The 24,174-nt window shown below is 34.1% G+C and overlaps 1 protein-coding gene and 1 pseudogene across 1 annotated transcript; one reads left to right on the top strand and one right to left on the bottom strand.

Annotated features, from left to right (window-relative positions):
- Window positions 1-16,803: 16,803 nt before the first annotated feature.
- Window positions 16,804-17,859, bottom strand: LOC115231906. Its single transcript, XM_029801800.1, has one exon. The coding sequence runs from the start codon at window positions 17,857-17,859 to the stop codon at window positions 16,804-16,806; it is 1,056 nt and encodes a 351-aa protein (XP_029657660.1).
- A 3,326-nt stretch (window positions 17,860-21,185) lies between these two features.
- LOC115231905 lies at window positions 21,186-21,970 on the top strand (annotated as a pseudogene).
- The last annotated feature ends 2,204 nt before the right edge of the window (window positions 21,971-24,174 follow it).

Below are 24,174 nucleotides of genomic sequence, written 5' to 3'. Positions count from 1 at the left end.
CTACGTTTGTTTCTAGTCAAAAATTTAATTTTTATAAAGAAATAGTTTTTCTATCAACTCAGCCCACAGTTGAAAGATGATTCAAAATTGGATGGAAATAGAGTGTTGAAGACAAAAAAAACTTTGGAAACTGAAGCCTCTAGTATTTTGGATTGGTTTTTCATGCATTTTCCTCGATGTTTCGGGTATTGGGTTATTACATATACACAGGTTTGCTTCTTTCCACCCATACAAGGCTGAAATTTTTTGTCAGCAAAAATACAAAATTCAAGATTATAATTATTGTTGTAACTTGTGATAGCAATGCTACAATTTTTCAATTTCACATCATTCCTATTCATAATCAAGCATGCTATAGAAACGGGTTGAGTGATTTTGGGAAAAGCTCTTTTTACCGCCGCGTATATAATTTCGGTTTTTACTTTACATTCGTGGCGATCGTCCCTTTCTTTGTTCTTATTTTATTTAATTACAAAATATGGCGGGCTGTTGTAAAGTGGAAACAAAGGTGGACTTTAACATCCCTAAAACTGGTTATTTGACACATCATGTACTAGGAACCAGCTCAAGTGAATACTGCGGCAACGTTGACTACAATTGTCATTATTTTTGTATTCTGTCAATTTCCATCAATTGTAAGGACTATTTTACTTTTTAAATTAAAAATCTCTCCTACGATCACGTCCCATTGCATTTGCTATACAAATAAGTGATCTGCTTCTCACTCTGAAACGTGTAATTAACCTTATTCCTTATTGCGTACTTAACCGACGATTTAAAAAAACTGTTTCTTATTTTGAATTTTCTCAGAAATCAATTTCCTGAAGAAAATTTTACAAATTTTTCTTATGAGAATTCAATAAAGCACATTCCTCTAAATACTGGAAACTTTTTTAATGTTGAAATAACAAATTTCCAATCATTCATTTATTTGCACTTCCTTTCTCAATTCATGATTTAAAAAAAATAAATTTTTTAAATAATATCTTCCACATTTTTCCCTAACGGAAAAGTCGACAGATCGTGTTTTAGGTGGTTTTGCTTGAAAGATATTGCTATGTCAAACAAGTATATGATGTGGACAATATTCACAACAATTTCTTTAACTGAAATGTAAAAATTTTGACTCTGTTCTTCATTTATTTGAAAAAAACATGCTTAACTTACTTTTTGAATTTGTGATGAACTGAACGCGAACAAAGACAGGCTACGCAATATTTGTAGTACATGAAAAATAAAATCATTTAATAATTATAAAGGAAAATCACAATTCGACGATTTAATCGGCGTCTTTATATTCTAGGAGCAATGAGTGAAATAAGCATGTCCGGTTGGAGTGACTGAGTGTTTTTATTCCCGTCCACCAGAGAGGAATATTCACACTCGCTACTTGTATTCCGGCTGTTGAAGAGTTACTGTCTGCATGTCAAAAAAAGAGCAAAAGCAATCGCAGCTCTTCGCCTCTTAAGAAGCATGCATCTGGGCCCAAGAAGTTTTTTCTTCGTGTTCCACGCAACCATCCTATCAAGGTTGCTGTACGGGATAAAAGCGTGTTACTACTCGAAAGATCTTAAGAAAATTAACAGGAAATGCGGAAAGACCCGGCGCAATGCTCTGAAGCTAGCTTATAGGCTTGACCCGCGAGGCCCGGTCCCAAGTTGGGCGGAGACCAAGTCCCCGAAGATACGGCAGGTCATTGAGAAATCTATCCGGTCTTTCCGGAGAAGATCTCAACCTATTTCATTCTCTTCTCTGCAAAATTTCGGAACTGGCTTTCTACAAAGTGACCAATCATAGGAAAAGTTTCCAGCTCGATAATTTAACTCGCAGATTTCACCTCATTTTTCCAATAGTTTAATAATTCTTGCCTTATAAGGTGACAAGATCCACCTTTCAGCCCATACATCAGCAGAGGAAGAATTGCTACTCGAAAATGAATAGGACCGTCTCAGCGAGTAGGCGATTTTAATAAGGCACATGATCATATATGTACACCGTTTTTCGTTAGAATAATGTCTTCTTCACATTTTTCATTTTCAGAAAATTGGACTCCCAGGTATAGAAAGGATTGGGTCTTCCAAATATAGTCAATCGTGTATGGTAAGGTTTTTGCACTTCTTCCTGCTGATAGTCGAGAGAGGGTGCACTTCTCAATTGACAGAGTCAAGTTATTTGCTCTAAATAGATTTTTATCGCGATATGAATTAAGATATTGGTAATTTGTTGTATTTTATGCAGAAAAAGTTTCACTAAAACCATGCTGAAATAATTTAAAATAGTTCGATCGTCATTTATTTTATAAAAAGTACATTTTTATTTTAATACAAAGTAGTCGGTCCATTCAACTGCGTGGTTCATCTAATAGACGGTGAAATTAAATGTTATTTATTTTATTTTTAAATGTTCTTAATTTATCGAATTAAATACAATAAATTAATTACATCAAGTACACGTTATATTATTTTCTTGTGTTGTGTGTTTATGTTGTTAATTTTATTTAATTCTACTTTGGTATCAATGTTTTATTTTTAAAATTTTTTGTTTTTTTATTTTTTTGAAGATTAATTAAACTGATTACTGGTAAAATATCTTTAATAAAGTTCATTTTGCAAGTTTATTTATATTCATTTTATCAATTATTTAATCTTCATTCATTTCGATTTTAAAATTAAAATTATTATTTTTAGTATATTTTTGTTTATTTTGACTTTTTTTAGTATTTTGATCTTTTTTGGTATTTTTTCGTTTATTTTTATTGTTGTCATTCATTGTAATTATTAAAGTTTAAAATATTCATGTAGGCCACAATTTTCTGGGTCTACAGACTCTTTTTGACGCCTAAGTTGAGAAGGTTTCAGTGAATTGTTTCACAAAATTAAACTTTTTTTGATAAAATTAAACTGCCCAGATCTCGTCCCAATCCCTCTGTCTGGACATCTCAGAAGGGATATGAAGGTTGGAATTGGTCCAGAAATCCAGGAGGTCGGCAACTGCAGTGAGAGTTCGTTGAAGGGGAGTAGAACCTCTCGGACAAGTTGACGGCTTCTGGAAATTGTTCGCAGAGAAGAAAAGCAATCTAGCATGTTCAGATATATTCCCGCAGAGGAATAAGTTACATAGCTTGGTGATAGAATGTGAAAGACAGTTTCCGGCCTCGGCAGTATCGGAAATGAGGTCGATTAAGTGAATGGGACGGAGACCGTCAACACCACCACTACTATTGCCTCTGAAAGATTTCAAGGCAAACAAAAGTTGCTGGACAGACGAAGAAGCAATCGAGACCCCCTCTGGAGTTTGGGCACAAAAATTAGGCACATTGCCAGTCGGGTGCTTAGAGCTGAGAATTTTGACTACATCCGGAGTAATGGTGCGGACGGAATCGGAAGATGAAAGAATGCGGACCGCAGAACCGACGTCGTGCGCCATTAAGCAGGAGTTGATACGTTTGCGTAACCGAATGGGGTTGTTTTAGGAATGGATGAAGTTGTTTTATTGGACTTGCCCGTAAGAGAAGGGAGAATGAAAGATTCTTTCATGAACTTATTTATATTTTCTTTGATGGAAGAGAAAAGGGATTTGTTCGAGCATGAAAATTGAATTCAAAACTGCTTCCGTGCAGGATTTCAATGATTTTTCCAAGGAAGACAGAATGTCTGAATGCGAGTATAGCATAGCAGGCAGCGGTGCGTGTACAGAAGTTTCGGCATATGTATACTGCTTTTCATGAGGAAAAAAGCGATGTGCGAGTCTAACTCTAAGAGTCTGCTTGTGAGGTTATAGAATATCATGTCCTTCTTCGCCAGATGGGCTTAGAGGGCATCCAAGAAAGGTTGCTTCTAATGGTGGAAAGAAAAATATATTCCTAAGAATAAATTTATATTCGCCTTAGCAATCGACGAGGCTGTACGATCAATCCTCTCACCATTCAATTTATGGTGCCTGGACGAAGCGACCATTGGCGGCTCTGTGGAATCCATCACCGAGGATTTATTCCGCCTAATCCCTTCACAAAATTATATGGAAAATTATGCATTTTTCCTTTATTTCTTTATTTGAGGCAATGAATTTTCTATTTCATGAACTACGCTTTTTATTCATTCTTTTAAAATAAGATGAATTCCTGTTCGCACGACTGAAATTAAAGATTTTATTATTCGTTTTTAAAAATAAATACAGTCAAACCCCGTTTATTCGCCAAATTTAGTAGGTAAATATAACTCTATCTTTAAGTGTTAAATTTTTGTATGATTCATGAATGCCATATCCGCATTCAATTTTCTGAAGAATTTCATTAAATTTGAATTTATCGAATTTAGTTATAAAGGAACGCATTATTATTTTATCCATCGACTGCAATATTGTTGAGGTGTTGACTGGGAGAAAAAAAAATTCAATAAATTTTAATTTGAATAATTTTTTTTCAGAAGTTAATACATCATTGAGAACAAACAGCACCATATGAACATTTATGTTTAGAATACAAATGAAGACACAGTTCTCTGCTAAATAATAGAACAAATAATTTCACTAAATGAGACTAAATAAGAAACAAAGGACAATGAATAAAAAACGCAATTAGTTATTCTGATAATATGAGGGACCCCAATCATATTTGCGGTAGTATTGAGTCGGATACATGAAATAATGAACAGAAGTATATAAACGTTTCGGATACTTTATTACCGTTGGAATCGTACAGAATCTCAATCCTGACATTGGGTCATCTTGGCATGTATATAACATCTTATCGAGCAAGCAACACAGCTTGTCTAGTTCTCGATCTGGGATATATTTTTGATACATCTTTAACACAAGAGATCTCTCTGGTTGATACGTTGGATCAAGGCTACGCATAACTGAATGATATTTATCTGTTAGTGGGTCCACAGCGTCAGGGTTTCTTTCTGCCGCATGTGCGAATCTGACGGGAGCTAGCGCTTTCATTAAAGCAGCTCTCCATTCTTCCACGGATGCTCTCCCGCCTTCAACGCCTGATTCTCCGTAATTCATAGCCATCGATGCTGTCCTTATTTTAAAACCATTTCCAATAAGGGAAAAACCTTTTATATCCTGATACTCTTCAGTAATTTCCACATCACCGAACTTTGCCTTTGTGTCAAAGGTATAGTTCATAAGGAATATAGCCAGGCTTGATGTCACTAAATCTTGGTTGAAATCAACCATTCGATTTAAGGTGTTGATTATTGCGCGTTCATTTCTGGTGTACTTATATCTTAATTCGACCATAAAGGGTCTATATTCTCGTGCAAATGTACCCACTTCCATTTTGACACTCATATTTAGCAAAATGGGTCCTCCACTCATGTAAATTTTCTGATAATCTGGATTATCCCAATCCTCTGGATTCGGTTTAAGAAATTCACCAAGAGGTATAGTTCGTGGTTTGTTCTCCTCCCCCTCTTTTAAGCATTGTACCTTTTGTATTTGTTGGTACTCTCCTTCTCCTACTGAATCTTTTAATTTGGGCAATGGAGAAAGCCCTCTCTATAGCACGAGACAAGTCCACCATCACGTGGATTTCTAAAACTCGGAAAGGAAGAGAACCACTTCTGGAGACAATGGGACTAAGAATCTCTGACGACCTACGCTACCTTGGGGTAACGATCGGGGCTGACGGATCGTTCCTTAAGTTCGTGGAATCTAGAAGAAGGAAATGTTCCGGGATCCTGAGAAGCCTTATACGCTTCCATCTCTCCCCAGACACCTTTCTCTTCATCTATAAGGCGACTGTAGAACCAGTCCTTATCTATGGACATGAAGGTTGGTACCCTACAGACGAGAGAAATCGCATAATCACCAAACTGGAGAAAACAAGGCGCTTTACGATTAAACTGGCGTATAAGCTACGGCTTGATCAGGATCTCCCCAGAGAGCTAGACCAGGGGTCGGCAAAAGCAGGCTCGCGAGCCTTTGAAGGCTCTTTAACTCTTACGGTAGGCTCTTTCAATTTTTAACTATTTTTTTAATAAATGATTTCAATTTTTAACTATGAGAAAAAAATTCATTATGACGAATTAAGTGATGACCAATGGCTGCAGAAATTCTATTTTATGGTTGACATAACATCAGAATTAAACAAACTTTATTCAAAATTGCAAAGGAGTGGAAATATTGCATTTTTCATGTATGAGGAAGTGATATTATTTGAAAAAAATTAATTCTGTTTAAAGAGGATATAGAACAAAATATTTTACACCTTCCTAAATTACGCCAATATTTGAAAGAAAATGATCGAACTATAAATAAAACTTATTTTAAAAATGCTCTTTTGTATATGAAGGAATCTTTCAATGACAGGTTAAAAATGAATGTTTAAATATAAAAAGGTTTAAGGATTTTAGGAAAAAAAAAGCAACACTATGGTTCGTTATAAACCCTCTACGTGCTAAAGTCAGCAATTTAAATTTATTGCCATTTGAAATCAACGCAGCTGAGTTCGAAATGCAGCTATTGGACTTGACATGTAAGGAATTATGGGCATCAAAATTTATTCGTCTTTCAGAATTACTTGAAACCTTGAAACAGAAACATTGTCTGGTAAAATTAAAAATGATATTAATGTTATACAAAAGAAACTTGAAGATGTGATTCTCGAAACTTGGAATTCTCTTCCAGATTCTTATTATGAATTAAAAAAATTGCATAAGAAGTCTCCAAAGAAATGAGGAATCACATTTCTCATTAATGCGTCTAATTAATTTAATTTTTTAAAATGAATTCTTAATTATTTTTTAAATTAATGTTTATTTAATTTTATGAATTTAAATTTTTGACAAGTGGTAAAAAGTGGCTCTTCAATTTTTCGAAATTTCCAAAAATGTTCAAAATTGGCTCTTCTCCAAAAGTATTTGCCGACCCCTGAGCTAGACGAACAAACTCAAAACATTCGGCAAGTCCTCTGCTCATTGCAAAGGGCATGAGAAGTGAAAAGGAAAGCAAGGAGGAGGCTTTTGGTGTCTCGATTTTAATAAAACCTTTTCATATAACTCTTCTCTTTCGGTTGCTAAGTCAATAAAATCTGTTCGTTCGTATTACCGTTGGATGTGACAATGATTGCATTTGTGTCTTCCTGTATTAGTTTAATGGCTAATCCTTTGTTTTTTGTGACCAATTCCACTATTTTGTGAGGAACATGAAATGGTATCCAATAATTTCCTCTTCTTTCAGAATTTGAGAAATTCTCTGTAGAAGATTCTCCATAAAGTTTCTTCAATTTTAACCCATGTCTTCTTTTAAATTTTTCAAGCCATCGACGACTGGCTTTAAACTCAGTTATTTGACGTTTCTTCGCAAAGTCTTCAGCCTTTGTAAGAATAATCGAATCATTAAGAATTGCTCTTCTGGTTTCCATCATTTCAATCCATGACATAAAATTCTAAAAATTAAATTTATATAAATGTACCCCACGTGCTTCAAATTGATTAATTAAATCACCAATTATGGATATGTATTTTTCATAAGCAGCGCCTTCGTTGTTTTCAGATAGTGAATAAAAATGAGATGTATCTCCCTCTTTAAGGGAAGTCATCCATAAATATAATTTTTCGATAAACGAAGAAATATATCCATATAACTGATAACAGAGTTTGCCTTTTCCTTGTAATTCAACATTGAGATCCGACAAATGCGTGCTTAAATCAACATAAAAAACCAAATCGGCAATCCATCTTTCATCTTAAAGATCATCGAAAATTACTTTGTCTTTGGTAAACTCCTTAATTTCTGGAAGCAATTTATAGAACCTTTAATAAAATTATATACTGTACCTATTAAGGCATTTCGAACGACTTAACCACCTCACTTCAGTATGAAGAATAACATCTCCATACTCAGCATCAACTTCTTCCAAAAAAGATTTAAAATATCGGTGATTGAGCGCTTTTGAGCGTATCCAATTAACAATATTAACGACTTTTTTGGAAACATGTTCCATTTTAATTGACTTGGCGATATGATTTTCCTGGTGAATTATGCAGTGAAGAATAAAAATGCCACGCTAAAATAGTTTTTTTTAAGTTTATTTTAACCTTAAGAATAAATAATTAAATTTTAACATTATTAAAAAATTAAAAAAGTTAGTTACTCTAGAGGGGCCGCAAAAAAATCCTGCGGGCCGCATTTGAGAACCGCTGATTTAGATGATCTGTAATATCCACCAAAATGCAAAGTCTAGTTTTGACAGCTGCCTCACTGTCACATCGAAATTTGGAAAAAGAAGATTGATTCTACAAACGTAAAGTAGTGCTTGTCCTTTCTCATTTTTTCAGTTATTGTATTCTTGAGCATGGTGAGTTTTGTACTTTCGTCGAATGTTCTATTTGATTAGGGAAATTTTTAAATTTATTAAATTTTAAATATACTTTTAAACTTATTTCTCTGGGCATATTAGATCGTCTGTGGGCCGTATCTTTTACATCCCGTTTTAGTTCAATTTTGCTATTTTTATATCTATTTTGACTATTATGACATTTTATAAATCTAATTTGATAGAGAAATATTTATCTTTAACAATAGAATATTCAATTTAATTACGTAGCATATGTTGCAGAACCCCCGGGAACAGCAAAAGAAACCCTGCTAGTTTTGAAATTGGTGTCAACAGACTTTGAATCAATTTTGACATCATTTAAGAAAATTTTTGCATGTATTAAGTTGAGAAAAATATGGTCCATAAAACCTTTTTAATGTATTTTCTACTCGTATGCCTTTAAAATTTCTTTTTAATAGATTGGAGCATTATTTATATAAATAATAAGTCTCTCTCTCTAAAGGTGTCCTTTATAGTATAAAGGATCGACCAAATTGTCTTAATTTAAAGAGGTTGAAATTTTTTCTCCCAAATGTATTTTGCAATTTGTATTACGTTTATAATCAAATGAAAATATATTTTTATATATTTTCCAAACTATTCCTGGAAATTAATTTTTTTTTCCGCATTTGTAAATAATCAATTAGCTATTATTATTTACCAATGTTTGTAGGGTTTTCTTTCAGCTTTAATATCGAAAACGCAAACATTAGTGTTGACGCTATACAATTGTATTAATAATCATCTAGAGTGGATTTTTTTAATTTAGAAACTAACTAAAACATCAACTTAAACATTGAAGCCGAATTCTATTAAAAATTTTTTTTGGATACAGTGCAACCCCTTATTGGGGCGACCCCGGACGTGGGGCACCCTCGGGTTTTGGGGCAATTTGAATTTCTATTAGGAGTTTTTCTGTTTATTCTTTATAAGATAAACCCCGTTATGGGGCATTTAATATTATATATATTTTTTAGTTATAATTTTTGAATTTTATTTTATAATAACTAATAATAACGTGTTTCTGTTGTTTTGATGGATGTAATTTTGATGGATGTGAAGGTTCTGAGGGCTTCAGAGAACCCGATAATAGTGATAAACATTCATTTCTCGACAAGGTCGTTTTGGATCGATTAATTTGACAATGGATCGATTAATTCAAAAGTACCAATTCGGAGCGAAAATAACGGATTATTTCCCGACAAGTAAAGACTAAAATTGTTAAATGAAATTAAGAATAAACATCTTTTGGTTTTAAATTAACAAAACGTTAGTTTTTTTCGTTAATATTAGAAAACCCCTCTATCTGGGGAAACCCCTGTTTTTGCCCCAAAAAGAGGTTAGACTGTATGTGGATTCTATCGTTAACAGATCTAAACGGATTTGCCAATAAAGAGACGCTTTTAGTTAAAATTTCATGCATACGATTAATGAACCACAAGCTGCTTTCACTGGAGGACTAAATGGAAATTTCCTTTGATATAAAATTTTCAATTTAATCGAAGAATGTCACAACTTATTTGTACTTCCTAACTTGATAATGGAATACCGTGCAGAATAAAAATGCAAATGACTATTGATATATCAGCTCAAAATGACTAAATAAATGGAATCACCTTGAAACAAGTAACTCTTTAGAAAATATTAAAAAGTCATAGAAAAGGTTCATTTAAAGAAATAAATGCATATCTTATGATTAGAATAAAAGAAAAGAAGATATTAATACATGAATCCCGTACCAAATTTCAAAGGAAAACTGGTGCTTCGAATTGAATCGAAAAAATTTTTATAGACAAGTATCAGGAGGTAAAAGTTTCCCTGACTTTGACTTCAAAACAATGATTGCTTTTTTTAAAGGAGCTTCCCTTTAAGCCATTTGGTGTCGTGGATAGAAAGGTTACCTGTATCGAGCTGTAATTAAAATGATGGATACTATATTGTTGTATACTTTGAAGTTTTGAGGCTTGAGATGAATTCCCACAAGTCATCGATTAATCTAGGATCATTGGAGAACTGCAGAACTCTGGATGGAGTCAAAATTTATAGATATTTTAGAATACATGAAGACCAAAGAAGGAACGTATAAAAACAAAAAATAATTTCAAACCAATTAATAAGTATGTCCTGTCTCTATATAACTATTAAATTGGATTAATCAATATTAAAAATTTTTAATTTGATTATATTGATCTCCAAACACGAAGACTATACATTATACTAAAAATACACCTCAATTCTGCCAATAAAGAGCGGCTTAATTTGCAAGAAAGAGCATGGAAAGGGGGTTGACATCAATTGCTTTTAAAACTAAATTAATGCTGCTTCAGTTATTAGATACCCTAAAGAAGTCAGCTATCTGTCTCAGGAAGTTTGGATCCTGTTGGTTATTAAAAACAGAAACCGCATATAGTATCGATCCTGGATTCTTGCTTCTAAATATGAAATAGCTAATAAACTATTTATCACTGGCAAATCTCTGAGAGAGGCTCTTGTGCAATATTTATTGAACAAAATTAAGAACAAGTCATTTCATTCTGTCTTGTTCCGATAAGAAGGGGTTCTAATGTTGATCTCGAAATTTCTAGTGAGTGGTTGAATAAAGGGAACAATACGCCAAATAGTGAAGCTTTTTATTGCCGTTTTCAAGATAGAAATTTGTTTATTTTTGCTCGTGATGCGCTATGCAATTATTGCATGAAAACTAAAAAGACATTAGTGCAACAGAATTTTAAACAGGGACAGCGTGAGGAGGCGCAACGAGGTTTTAAATGCATTTATTTGCACACAGTTTGGAGCAAATTGGAAAGTTAAAGTCCCATTCCCTACAATCTAGTTTATTAACCTAAAATTTCAAGATTTGCAATATGTCAATAGAAGAGTTGTCCCTGCCTACTGAAGTTGCTTAGTCTTTTGAGTTGAGTAAATGTCTAAAGATTTGAGACAAGTTTCGGGCTGTGGTTGAATTGATTTCGGGGAATATATCTAAGAAAGAGTTATGGTGAGTTATACTGTGTGGTATGAGTGGGTGATCTGGGAGTCGATTAAGATATGATTGGCGTAGAGAATCAATTAGGCACTGAGGGTTATGATCAAATCAGGCGGTGGTTGGATGTTATGTCTGTGTGATTAAGTCTTACTACTTTACTGATTATTTTGAAAATTATTATTATTAACGCACTTATTGTAGGGCCATAATAATTATAGTCCCACCTGTGCAACACCCAAAACAATGTTAGTAACAAGTCTCCTCCATTTTCCTCTGTTAAGCGCTGTGAGCCTCAGGCTACAAAAAGTGTCTCGAATGGAGTCCTCACTGCCATCTGGACGGACCAATGAGAGAGAAGTGAAATTTATCAAGAGGACGAGAATATGAAATAAAGAAAGAAAAAATTATATTTGCAATGAAAATATCAATTCCTTAAATTGATAAATTCTAATAAATGTTGTAACAAGGGCTTCCTCCATTCACCACGGTTCATTCTCTTAGCAATTCGTTCAGCATTTTGTAGTTTTTTCATATAACGCTCTTTGTGGTATACGCAACTTTTAAAAAGTATGGGCAAAGCCAACCCTCTCTTCACAAGATAGACATTCAAATTAGTCAAATTAAAACGTCCCTAATAGCCTATTAGACATATAAATACTATATAAAGCTGCCCATAAACAACCCGACCATCCGAATCCTCCAATTTAAGCCTACATGATTGATTTGTGACATTTTTTGCCAGCCATGACACCCCAACATCAGTGAGTCGAATATACAATAATTTTGCTGGAATGAGATCAAAGTTATTTTTCCGTAGTGGAAAAAACGAAAATAACCGAGGACGGACATTTATATGGATTGACCCTTCAAGGTCAACGTGGTGTACGGTCCCGATATTTTAACTCGGTTTTTGACAAAATATCTCGGAATATCGGAAACTGAACAAAATTTAGTAAACTATTAAAAATGCTGTTTTTTATGAAATTTTACCAGACGAAGTCTGTGGCACAATAGTGCAGTACCAGTAATGGCTGTTGCAACAAATAATGACTAAAATGAGTTATATATTTTTATAATGCCCTTATTTTTATGGGATCGTTATTATTTATTAGAGAACTTAGGTTATCCAGCATTAATAATTCTACATTTTATTAATAACGACAATACCACATCAAATAGCTTGTAGTAAATTTTATTTTATTAACTTAATTTTATAATTAATATACATTATTAAATTAATATATATAATTGTCTCGTCATGAATTACTCAACGACATCATCTCCCTAGTCGATGCAATGGTATCCAATCAACTTGTGGGCTGTGTGAAAATAACATCCAATCGCATCATAAATAAAAAAACTATGTAACTTGATTATTTATTTCAAGATAAATCCAACTTGTGTATACTACTCGATGACCAATATAAAATGGATTTCGAAAGGAGAATAAACTTATGTGGAAAAAAACGACGTTCACTGCACGTTGTGTCATTTGACAAGTTTCGCTGTTTTATTTGTAACTTTTTTAATTAATGTTTAAAGGGATCGTATACTTGGGCGAAACAATAAATAAGTGCCATCTTCTACGGTACAATTGTTAGAATTTCTCTGTCAATCGTCGCCATTTTGATTTCATTTTTCATTTTTTCATATGACCTAAAGTCAATATTTGTTTCTAGGACCTCAAGTCCAATTTCCAAATATCTTGATCTCCCTTTGAAGAAATAAAATTACGAAAAACTCAGCGCAACAAATTATAATTTCTCTTTGGTGGTTTATTTTTATAAATTTGATGTTTATAGACATTGGATGGAGCAGTATTTGACCAGTCAATGGTGATGGAATATTTTTTTAATATCTTGACTTGTCCGCAGGGAGTTTTTTGATTTTAAATATTCTCAATCGTCAAAAAACTATTACACCATTCAATGTACCTATTCATACTAATTAATATTATTCACTTTTTGTATTTGTATTAAAATAGGGCAAGATGACTAATTTAATTCAACGTGATATTATTTGATAAAACTATTTATCAGTTATTTTATTTAAGAAACATATACTCGGTGATCTATTTTTAATGTTATCGATTTCTTAATTTTTTTGATCTATTATTATTAATCAGCGCACCTGCAAAACAACGTTATTAAAGTTTTCTTACTTGTGCACTCATTCTAAATGCGTTTTGTTAATCTCTTTAGTTCCCTTTGTTCCTGGGCAGAACTCGTGGCCGTCTGCTCATGTCAGACTTTTTCCAATCAAGGTTAAGTCTGGATGTAGAGGGGTTGGTAGAGTAATCCGTGGTCTACCTGGAAAGTCGAACCCCAGGTGAGGAGCACAGAAGTGTCCCATCGCGAGATTAGCAGGAGTGTTTCTGTCCATTCTTACGATGTGACCTAATGAGCCACATCTGTTATTATTTTGTTTAGAGGGTGTGTTTTGTAATATGAGTAGAGATATTTGTTTCGAAATTTCGAAATAACAAAATTTCGAAAAAAATTGCTCTGTTTCAAAATCCCGACTTTCCTGGAGACGAATCTTCTCTATTTTATATCAAAACAATCCAAGGACAAGTCACGTGGGTCTGTCCGACACTCAATTATGACAGGAAATTGTCCCGAATCCTAATTTCATAGTCGACGGACCCTCGAAGTTTGACATTATTCAGTGATCTCTGGGTGAATTGCCATAAAATAGATTGTCAGGTGATTGTTGGATGTTGGCAGCAGTGGCAGTCCTCACTACTGACCCACGCCTGTTTGCCAAAGTTGTCCCAATGGAGCAGACCTTCGAGGGATGTGAGTAATTTGGATTATTTCGATTCATGTTCTGGTACTTTGGAGAATTCAAACAAGTGGTAGTGGACGACAGACTTCTACCCTCAACACTAAACTCATGTTTATGCAATCCGCACGGAAAGACGAATTCTGGTATGCCCTTTTAGAGAAGGCCTAGGTCAGTCAATCTGACCATCCCTGTTAAGCACTGGAGCGATAGAAGATGAAAATAAAAACTCATGTAAAAATGTTTTCATACTTAAAATTGATTAAATTTATTGTTTATTTAGAGATTTTCTTATGGTGTTGTATGCCATATTTTGCTCTTTATGGAAAGTCTAATCCTATGGGCGCCACTGCGGAAAAAATCAAAAACTTATTCACAAGTTATGTCAGGAATTCGAATTAAATTGCGTTCTTATTGCAATATAAATCGAGTTTATGCAGTCAGTGGCGAGTCATGTTCCTAATCTTCTCACTTCTCTTTATTCAAAATGTGTTTAATCAAGGACCCGATAAGTTAAAAAAACTGGAAATTGTTTTTACAAAAACCACGATTCTTCAGATGAAGCTAGATTTACATCTGTAAATCTGACTGTTTAATTCAATTAGAACATTTGAAAAAATGGTCAGTTTTGAGATTAATGATATTTTTGTCCCAATCGAATATGTAAGAACTTAATAAAATAAATTTTAGAATAACGCTTTTTCCTTACTGATATATTTATTTGACGAATTTTTTAATATACGTGTCTTTCTAACATATAATAAAAAAATAATAAGTAAGTGATTGGTAATCTAATACGTTGATAGAGGATGATTTCTTCACTAATTTATCTTCACTTAAACCAACAATAAAAAAATTTTTATTTAAAATTGGGATATTCAATTCTTCAACTCATAGAAAAAGAGAAGCTAAAATTTTTACAGACCATAAAATAAGAAAAAGACAAGTGAGATAAATTTTAAACATAATTTGAAGAGAACAAAACTAGGCTTTCAAGAGTTAAATAAGTGTAAAAATTGCAATACAACTAAATTAATTATAGACTTCATATCGCTAGTATTAAAAAACAAAGATAAAAACTTGGACATCCATATAAAATAGTATAAATTTTGACTAAGCTAATGATTAGTGGAACTTCAGATCTGGAACTTGCAGCAGATGATTTAACGTATACTAACATTGAATTTCCATCTAATATTGTATTTATTTTATTAGCTATTTAAGAGTTATATATCCAAGGAGAGCATTTATTATTTGTTACTATCATTTGGAGATAATGAAGATTTGTTAAATGCTATGAAACTTCAAGAAATGTTTGTATGATTTTAAACTCTTTTATAGACGCGACGACAAAAAAATTGTCCATGTGTTTTGGCAACTGGTACCTTCATATGACGAAAAATTTTTTCCTAACTGATAAAAGTAGCAAGGACATGGCTATTAAGGATATAAAAATTAGACTTGAAAATTCCATATCACAAAATCCGATCATTTCAACAACAAAGAAACCCACAAACGTGGTTAGTAATAGAATGTTTGGATTAATAATCGGATTTACTGGGAGTTATATAATTCAGACACTTCTATAATTAAAAAAGCTAATAAGACTTTTAACCTTTCCTTCGATTACTAATAAAGATCACTTTAATTTTAAATGTTAAAAAATGTTTTAATACTTAATCTTAAAGCCCCCGAGAATATCTGACTAGCCTCAGATTGTAATAGGGAAGTCAATGAATACGTTTTACTGACTTTATATTTAAAATTATTTTTCAGCACAACTCTCCAAAAATTCTCGCAAAAATGGCCAAAACTGAGGTCGAAATTATATAGAAGTTAAATGCAAAGCAAATTTGAAATTTTTAGATGCCAAAAGAGTTCAAATTTAACTCAAATGATTAGATTGAAAATAAATATGCTCTGATCATGTCTTAGATGCACTCAGGAACCAAATCAGTCAAATTAAAGAAATTGAATCTACCGTTCACAAAGAACTTATGACAGAATTGTGAAAAAACTTACTCTTCCGAATTTATTGAGGGACCAATATGTGGGGCAATAACAAAAGAAGAGATCGAAAAGCTAATTGCTGGTTGGGATATCTAATTTTGACTACATCCCTCAGATATTGTTTAGAAAGTTCTCTGAACTTTTGATACAAGCACTGACTATGATGTTTGACGCTATCTGTAAGTTTCTTTCTCTAAAACAATGGGAAAAATTGTCTTTGGTTATGGCGAATCAAAAAATGTGTATTTACCAGTAAAATGGAAATTCCGGGAAAAAAATGCACAGGATTTCAATGAGTAAGAGCACCAACAATATCGTGCTTACAGAAACAGACCTAATTGGAGATATATTTGTCTACAAGAGCCTAAAAAACAAATTAATTAAAACAAAACGACAAATTGGCAATTTCAATTCATAAAAACGTCCATATTCCCTAAAAACCAATAATGGGATTATTTGTTATTTAAGAGATTTTTAACAAGTTTTATTATAGGGTTTTCGGATCAATATAATAATTTTTCGAATCATATAATAATTGTTCGAACCAATATAATAATTTTTCGAACCAATATAATAATTTTTCGAATCAATATAATAATTTTTCGAATCAATATAATAATTTTTCGAATCAATATAATAATTTTTAAATTCAAAGAAATTCAAAGAAAAAAAGATCAAAAAGAGTAAATTATCGTTATTCTTGAATTACTTCAGAATTTGAGCATCTATTCAAATACGTTAACATCTTTCTGTAGAAGGATCCGCAATGTTCACTTGTTATTTCTTTGAATTTAGATGTAATTAGGCATCTAAGATCTTTTTCATTCTTGGCATTACCACGGACTACTAAGTTTTTCCATACTGAAAAAACATTTTCAATAGGATTTAAAAATGGACAGTATGGTGGCAAAAATTTCCTGATTATAGTTGATACTTCAGTATCATTTTCCAGTCCACGGTAGTGATGAATCCTCGCATTATCCATAATAAAAATAGGATTAGTAATATCTTTCGATAAACATAATGCTTTTATTTCTAGTAAAACGGTTTTGAAATCTTCTCCGTTAACTGCCTTATCATGAATTTTATGGAATAACATCCCATATTTATTCATTGCAGCTACCACCGATATGTTTCGACTGCGGGATGCCGAAACTGATAAATATGCCGAATGTCCAGCTTTACTTCTTCCTCGAGAAGGTCTTGTAACGACCTTAAAGCCAACTTCATCCAAAAATATTAAAGCTTTATCATTATGCAAAGCTTCCAGATTTCTAAAATCTGTTGCATATTGTCCTCTGCTTTCTATAGTTGAAACTGAGTTTCTTCTTTCTGGTATTAATGTAATTCTTTTAAGAGTATAATGAAAAGAATTTAAAGCCTTGGCCACGGTGCTCAGTGATAATTTTAAATTAAATTTGAAAAATATCCATTCGCTCAAATCCTTCAAAGATTTGGTGCAATCTTCATCAACATATTCAACTAATTCTTGTTTCATTTCGTCTGTTAGCTTAGATCTTCTATCTCCACCACGTTTAGATGGAATAACTTCCCCCGTTTTAAAGAACTTTTTCAAAATACTGTTAACGGTTTGGTATTTCTTGTTGAACAGTTGAGCAATATCTTTGGTTGAATATCCATCCAAAGATTTGTTTATTATACTTTCTCTCACATCATTAGATACTATTTGTCGGCGAACCATCACTGGTTCGATTGAATATTCAGAAGCATTTTGATTATGTGAATCCATTACAGTAAATTCAGGTCAATAAAATTTAAATTTTAAAAAATTATTATATTGATTCGAAAAATTATTATATTGATTCGAAAAATTATTATATTGATTCGAAAAATTATTATATTGATTCGAAAAATTATTATATTGGTTCGAAAAATTATTATATGATTCGAAAAGTTATTATATTGGTTCGAAAAATTATTATATTGATCCGAAAACCCTATATTCGATTTGTTAATATAAAAAAATCATTACAGTATTTGTCGGGAATATTTAAAACAAAAGTTACTCTTGTATCTGATAAAAGAACAATATTTCCAAAATAATGTATGTTTATTACAGTTGAGAAAATTGTAGGATTCTAAAACATAATTATGAAATTCAAAGTCATTATTTGAAACATTGTTGTCAGCTTAGAACGCTAAAATATCAAACAATTTCTTTCTTTGAGGCAATTAAGTGGATAAATCTCACTCTGATTTAATTAGTGTGGAATTCAAGTCAAAATTATGATATAAACAACAATTCTGAAAAAAAATTTACTCTTCAAACTTCTCATAAATAAACTAGTCCATAATCCAGTGAAAAAAAAGAATTTATCAGTTAACACTTAAAACTAAAAATCACAAAGCTTGGAAATCATCCTTATTTGAGCAACACCAAATAGTCTCAGCTTCTTAAGATAATTATATTAACTCTTATATATTATTTAAAGTGTTTTTAGTTAGTATGAAATTAATTTTGTATATTTTAAGATTTTTATTTTTATTTAAATTAAATAAATTAATTGTCCAATTTCGAGTCCGTCCTCTGCCCCCCTACCGAAGGGACGCACAAAGTTGAAAGAAGGCCTTCAAAGGCATCTGAGGCCGAAAGGATACGGCGGCTGGTACGGACAAAACTCATGGAAGGAGACGTAAAGGCCGCTGTACGAACCATATCCTCCGACCTGGGCACCCTCCCATACAGCACTGCTACTGTTTCTGCATTGAAGGCGAAACATCCCAGCGCCCCTGAAGACTTTCGTGAATTCCACCTCCCTAATGTCATGCCACTAGTAGCCTCGGCCGCGGACGTCTCCGATAGCCTGAAATCCTTCCGCCGCAGCAGCTCTGGCGGTGTGGATGGCCTAAGGCCTGGGCATGTTCGTGATTTGATGTGTCGGCTCTCAGGGGAAAACAATACTACCTTGCTCGAAAAGATCGTCGGACTCTCTAACAAGATTCTGTCCGGCGACTTATGCTCTTTTGCCCGTGAGCTGATCTTCTCCTCATGTTTGACGGCCCTAAAGAAGGCGGATGGCGGAGTTCGCCCCATTGCTGTCGGAAACATTTTCCGAAGGATTGCTTCCAAGATAGCAAGCAAGGCAGGCTCTGGGGAACTTCTGTCGTACTTCGTACCAACACAGCTCGGAGTTGGTGTCCGAGGAGGCGCTGAGGCCGGGGTCCACGCTCTGCGTGAGTTTGTTTTTTCTTCCACGGATTCCCAACGGATTCTGGCCAAGATCGATTTAAAGAATGCATTTAATTCTGTTAGAAGAGACTGTATTCTTGAAGCTTGTGCCAAAGAAATTCCGCAAATCCTACCGATTGTAAATTTGGCATACTCCAAGCCTTCCGCACTTGTATTCGGAACAACAATACTTGATTCTGCCAATGGAGTTCAACAAGGTGACCCTCTAGGTCCTCTTTTATTCTCCCTCGCAATTCACCATACAACGAGATCATGTAAAAATGATCTTAACATGTGGTATTTGGATGATGGAGTAATTGGAGGAACCCCTGAGGGCATCTTGGAAACGCTGAAGTCTCTTGTTTTTAAATTTAGAGCGCTTGGGCTTGAATTCAACTGCGGCAAATGCGAAATTGTGAATGTCAACACGGACGAACTTTCCTTTCGTAAGTGGATGACCGAATTCGACAAACTGCTACCTGGATGCACCTTCCCCCTCAAAGAGGACTTGATTTTTCTTGGATCTCCTATTTTTGAAAGTGGTATCAAAGCTGTTATGAAGGTTAAAATTTCGGAATTTTCCCTTCTCTCTGAAAAATTACGTTGTGTGGATAGCTACATTGGGCTCTTTTTAATGAGGAACTGTCTATCTATTCCGAAGTTAACATACCTTTTGAGGACGGCCCAATGCTATCAGGAAACAGATCTTCTCGAAGACTATTCCGAGCATATAAGAGCTTGCACTGAGGACATCCTCAACGTTAGCTTCGATACGCAGTCGTGGAGACAGGCGACTCTTCCAATTTCCCTGGGAGGGATCGGCTTGATCACCCCGGCAGATTCAGCGCACGGCGCATATTTTTCCTCAGTACTCTCGTCCAGAGATATGATCGACACTGTTCTTTCTCAAATAAACGAACAGAGAAAATCATTTGCTGTGGATGATTGCGTCGCCGTATGGGAAAAGCTGGGATTGCCATCTGATGTGACCTGCCAATCGGAGTGGACGTCGAAAGTCCACGCCAATACGTTTTCATGCCTAAAGGAAACCATGGACCAGAGAAGGTTGGCTTGTTTACAAGCGGGCAGCCAGCCCCTAAGCGGCGCGTGGCTAAACTGTTACCCTTGTAATACAACTGGCTGCCTTCTTAATGATGAAGCCGTAAGAATTGGAGTTTGTCTGCGCCTCGGTCTACGCGTCTATGAAAAACACCAATGCCGGTGCGGCATGTGGACTGACGAGTTTGGATATCACTCCCTCTCATGTCGAAACGGAATTGGACGTTCCTCACGGCATTCCGAACTGAACCAGATCATCTGTCGATCTCTTCGAACTGCTGGATTCCACACACAATTGGAACCTGCAGGGATTTTCGTAGAGGACGGCAGAAGACCCGATGGGATGACCACATTTCCATTCCAGAGGGGAAAGTGTCTGGTTTGGGACGTCACGTGTGTGAACTCCTTTTCCAATCAGAACATCAAATTATGCATCGAGAATCCTGGAGCCCCGTCTGAACGGGCAGAGAAGAGAAAAGCTGAGAAATACGCTGGAATCGGGAATGGGAGAGTGTTTGTCCCCCTGGCTGTTGAGACGTCAGGAATACAGGGGCCTTCTACTCGGACCCTACTCCAGCGCATTGCCTCATTAATCGAAAGGGTTACCGGCGACCCGTGTGAGCACCGGTATTTAATCGAAAGAATATCTATAGCCATAGTCAGAGGCAATACTCTGGCTATCTGCCAATGACTATTTCTCTTTTGGTTTACATAAATAAAATCCTTTAAAAAAAATAATAAAATAAATTAATTTGAAACATGATGCTGTTACGTGGTATTACTCAAGTTTAAAATATGAATGTACAATTTAGAATTTATGCCGAAATATGTCACAATTGATAGGCAAACCAGCTCCAAGCTTTGCTGGCACTGCAGTTGTAGACGGTGCTTTCAAACAGATAAACAACGAACAATTTTTGAAGAATTTTGTCGTTCTATTTTTCTACCCAAGAGACTTGTAACTATTTATTAACCACAGCTAGCACATATGTCTGTCCCACAGAAATAATCGCATTTAACGACAGAAGAGAAGAGTTTATAAACAATAATTCTCAGCTTATTGCCTGTTCAACTGACACTGAGCACGTTCATTTAGAATGGTCTGAGTTGCATTTTAACTGTCCTATTTATTAAAAATTCAGAAAATTGGGTCACCACATTATACTAAATTATTTTAAAATTAAAAAATAATTTATTAATAATTAAAATAATAATATTAAAGGACAAAACGTGAGAAAAAACTTGGAGGGCTTGGTCGTATGAATATCCCATTATTGGCCGACCGGAGTCAGTCCATCTCTAAGGCGTATGGAGTACTGTCAGAAAGCGGAGACGCCTACAGGTTGTGTGAACTGAGGACAAATTCAGAGGACTGTTTATAATTGACGGAAAGGGCATTGTGAGGCAGATCACGATTAATGACATGCCAACAGGCAGATCAGTGGATGAGACACTAAGACTGTTACTGGCCATACAATTTAGTGATAAGCACGGAGAAGGTTGGGTGAGTACTAATGTGAAGGATGTCCCGTCAATTGGACACCTGGTAGACCCACAATCATACCCACCCCTGATGGCAGTAGGGACTATTTTAAGGATAACTAACATTTAATCTGTTTCTAATACTTTTATTAACATGGGAACATTCCTTTTGAGCTGTATTAAGTGCTCAAAAGGAATGTTCCATGGTTTGGGGATGTATCTAAAACAATGGTTTGGGGATGTATCTCATACAACGGAGTGTGGAATTTAGTTTTTTTTGATGGTACGTTAAACAGTGGACGATATGTGAATTTGTTGACGAATAACCTGATGGAATCTGCAGCAAAAATGAATTTAACAAATTTCACATTCCAACAGGACAATGCTCCCTGCCACAAAGCAAAAATTGTGACGGAATATTTCAACGAAAATCAAATCAAAGTTCTTTCATGGCCCGCCCAGTCACCTGATCTCAATCCCATTGAGCACGTCTGGGAATATATGAAAAGAAAAATAGATGAAAAAACCCCAACATGTCACAATGACCTAAAAGAGGAAATTATCCAAATTTGGAGATCAATCCCGATAGAGTTCATACAAGAACTAATTTTATCAATGAAGGATAGAAGCTACGCAGTGTATAATGCCAAAGGAGGCAATTCTAGATACTAATTTTTGATTATTTTTATCTGTCCGGTTTCTTTTGTCGCACCTCGTAATTATTTATGCTTTAAATTTAATGTACAAATTTCCAAATTAAGGAGGCGGTTGGTTTGAATTGTTGTTGTTGTGTACTTTCTTGTTGTACATTCTTGTTGTGGTATCGATCTCATTCCATATCAATCTCTTTCCTTATATAATCTTTTTTCTTTTCTGTCCTTTTGATTATTGTAAATTCTTTCATCCTATACGTTTAATGAGTTCTCTATGCTACTCGTGCAACTGTACCAATTCGCGCAAGAGGGGAAGGGTATGCTCCTCCTGCGGCAATTTTTACCACCTATCGTGTGTAGGTCTATCTAAGGCCTCATCTTCCCGTATTCCTCTATGGAGATGTCTCAATTGTCTAGAGGGTGTTGTTTTATCTAATCGACCCTCCTAAGCCTACTCCCAGCACTCCTGCTGACGATTCCTTGTTCAATAGTTATACATTTGTTGTCATTTTGCAATTTCTTTCGAATTTCCGTCTCTTAAAGAAGATCCCCATCAGACTGCCGAAAGGCTCACGTGCTACAGCCGCTGAATCCCTATGCACGTTGATCCGTTAAGCCATAAATACCAACCAAAACGAGGACTGGGTCAAACTTTTCTGTTTCCCCGTATGTACAAATTAAAAAAAAGATTAAATTAAAAATGTAAAAAATTGTTTTTCGTGTAAATTAATGTACAAAGGGTGATTTATGTGAAAAAGTTTTAAAATGACTTAAAATAATGGAAATTTTGGCTTGTCCGGTTACTTTTGTCGTGCACTGTAAATACGAATTTAGTATCGGAGATGAGTTTAGATAAAAAATTATAGATAGGTTCAAGTTAAAAAGATTATGGAACAAACCCTTCGTTGTGATTGGATAAATTCGAATCTCCATTCTATCCGGCCGCGGAAATAATTAACATTTTATCAAATAATCGAGTAGAGGTAAATCAATCAATTTTATTTAATAGATAAAATATGCTAAAGAAGCAATATTAACAGAAACCCATGTCACAAATTATCATTCAATTTTAAAATAAAAGAATATTTTCAAAATTTAAAAAAAGCAACTCACGTTTTAAAAAAATCCAGGAACAAATAAATAAAAATCTGCTATAAGAATATAAAAAATAAAACTTTCTATCAAAAAACAACGTAGAATTCAATAAATAGAGATAAAGCAGATTTCAAAATAAGTGGAATAAACAGATTGAAAGAATAAACTTGCAAATATTACAAAATGATGAAATTTCAGATAATTTATCTATTAAAAGAAACTACATCGAAAAATATTCCTTCTAATCCAATTAAATAAAGAAATAAAGATCGATCAAATAATGTAACAAGACAACAAGGTATGTCAACAGTGTGCTCACACGTGCCATAATTTATTAGGTTTTCTATTAATAATTGGGAAACTAAAAATTAAGATAATTTATTAATGAAAAAAAAACATTATTTAATTAAACTAGATCAGGGGTGTCAAACATGCGGCCGTCGGAAGACATAGGTGCGGCCCTCAGCGTACTATGGCAAACATAAGTGCGGTCTGATTTAATGGCTATAAAATATAAAAAATTATTTTTTATTTTTTTACATTTAATTACAATTTTTAATTGTATTTTTAAATCGTGTTTGTCAAT

This window comes from Octopus sinensis, unplaced genomic scaffold (assembly GCF_006345805.1).
Source record: "Octopus sinensis unplaced genomic scaffold, ASM634580v1 Contig18956, whole genome shotgun sequence".
NCBI lineage: Eukaryota > Metazoa > Mollusca > Cephalopoda > Octopoda > Octopodidae > Octopus > Octopus sinensis.
This window is presented reverse-complemented; position numbering and strand designations above follow the sequence as displayed.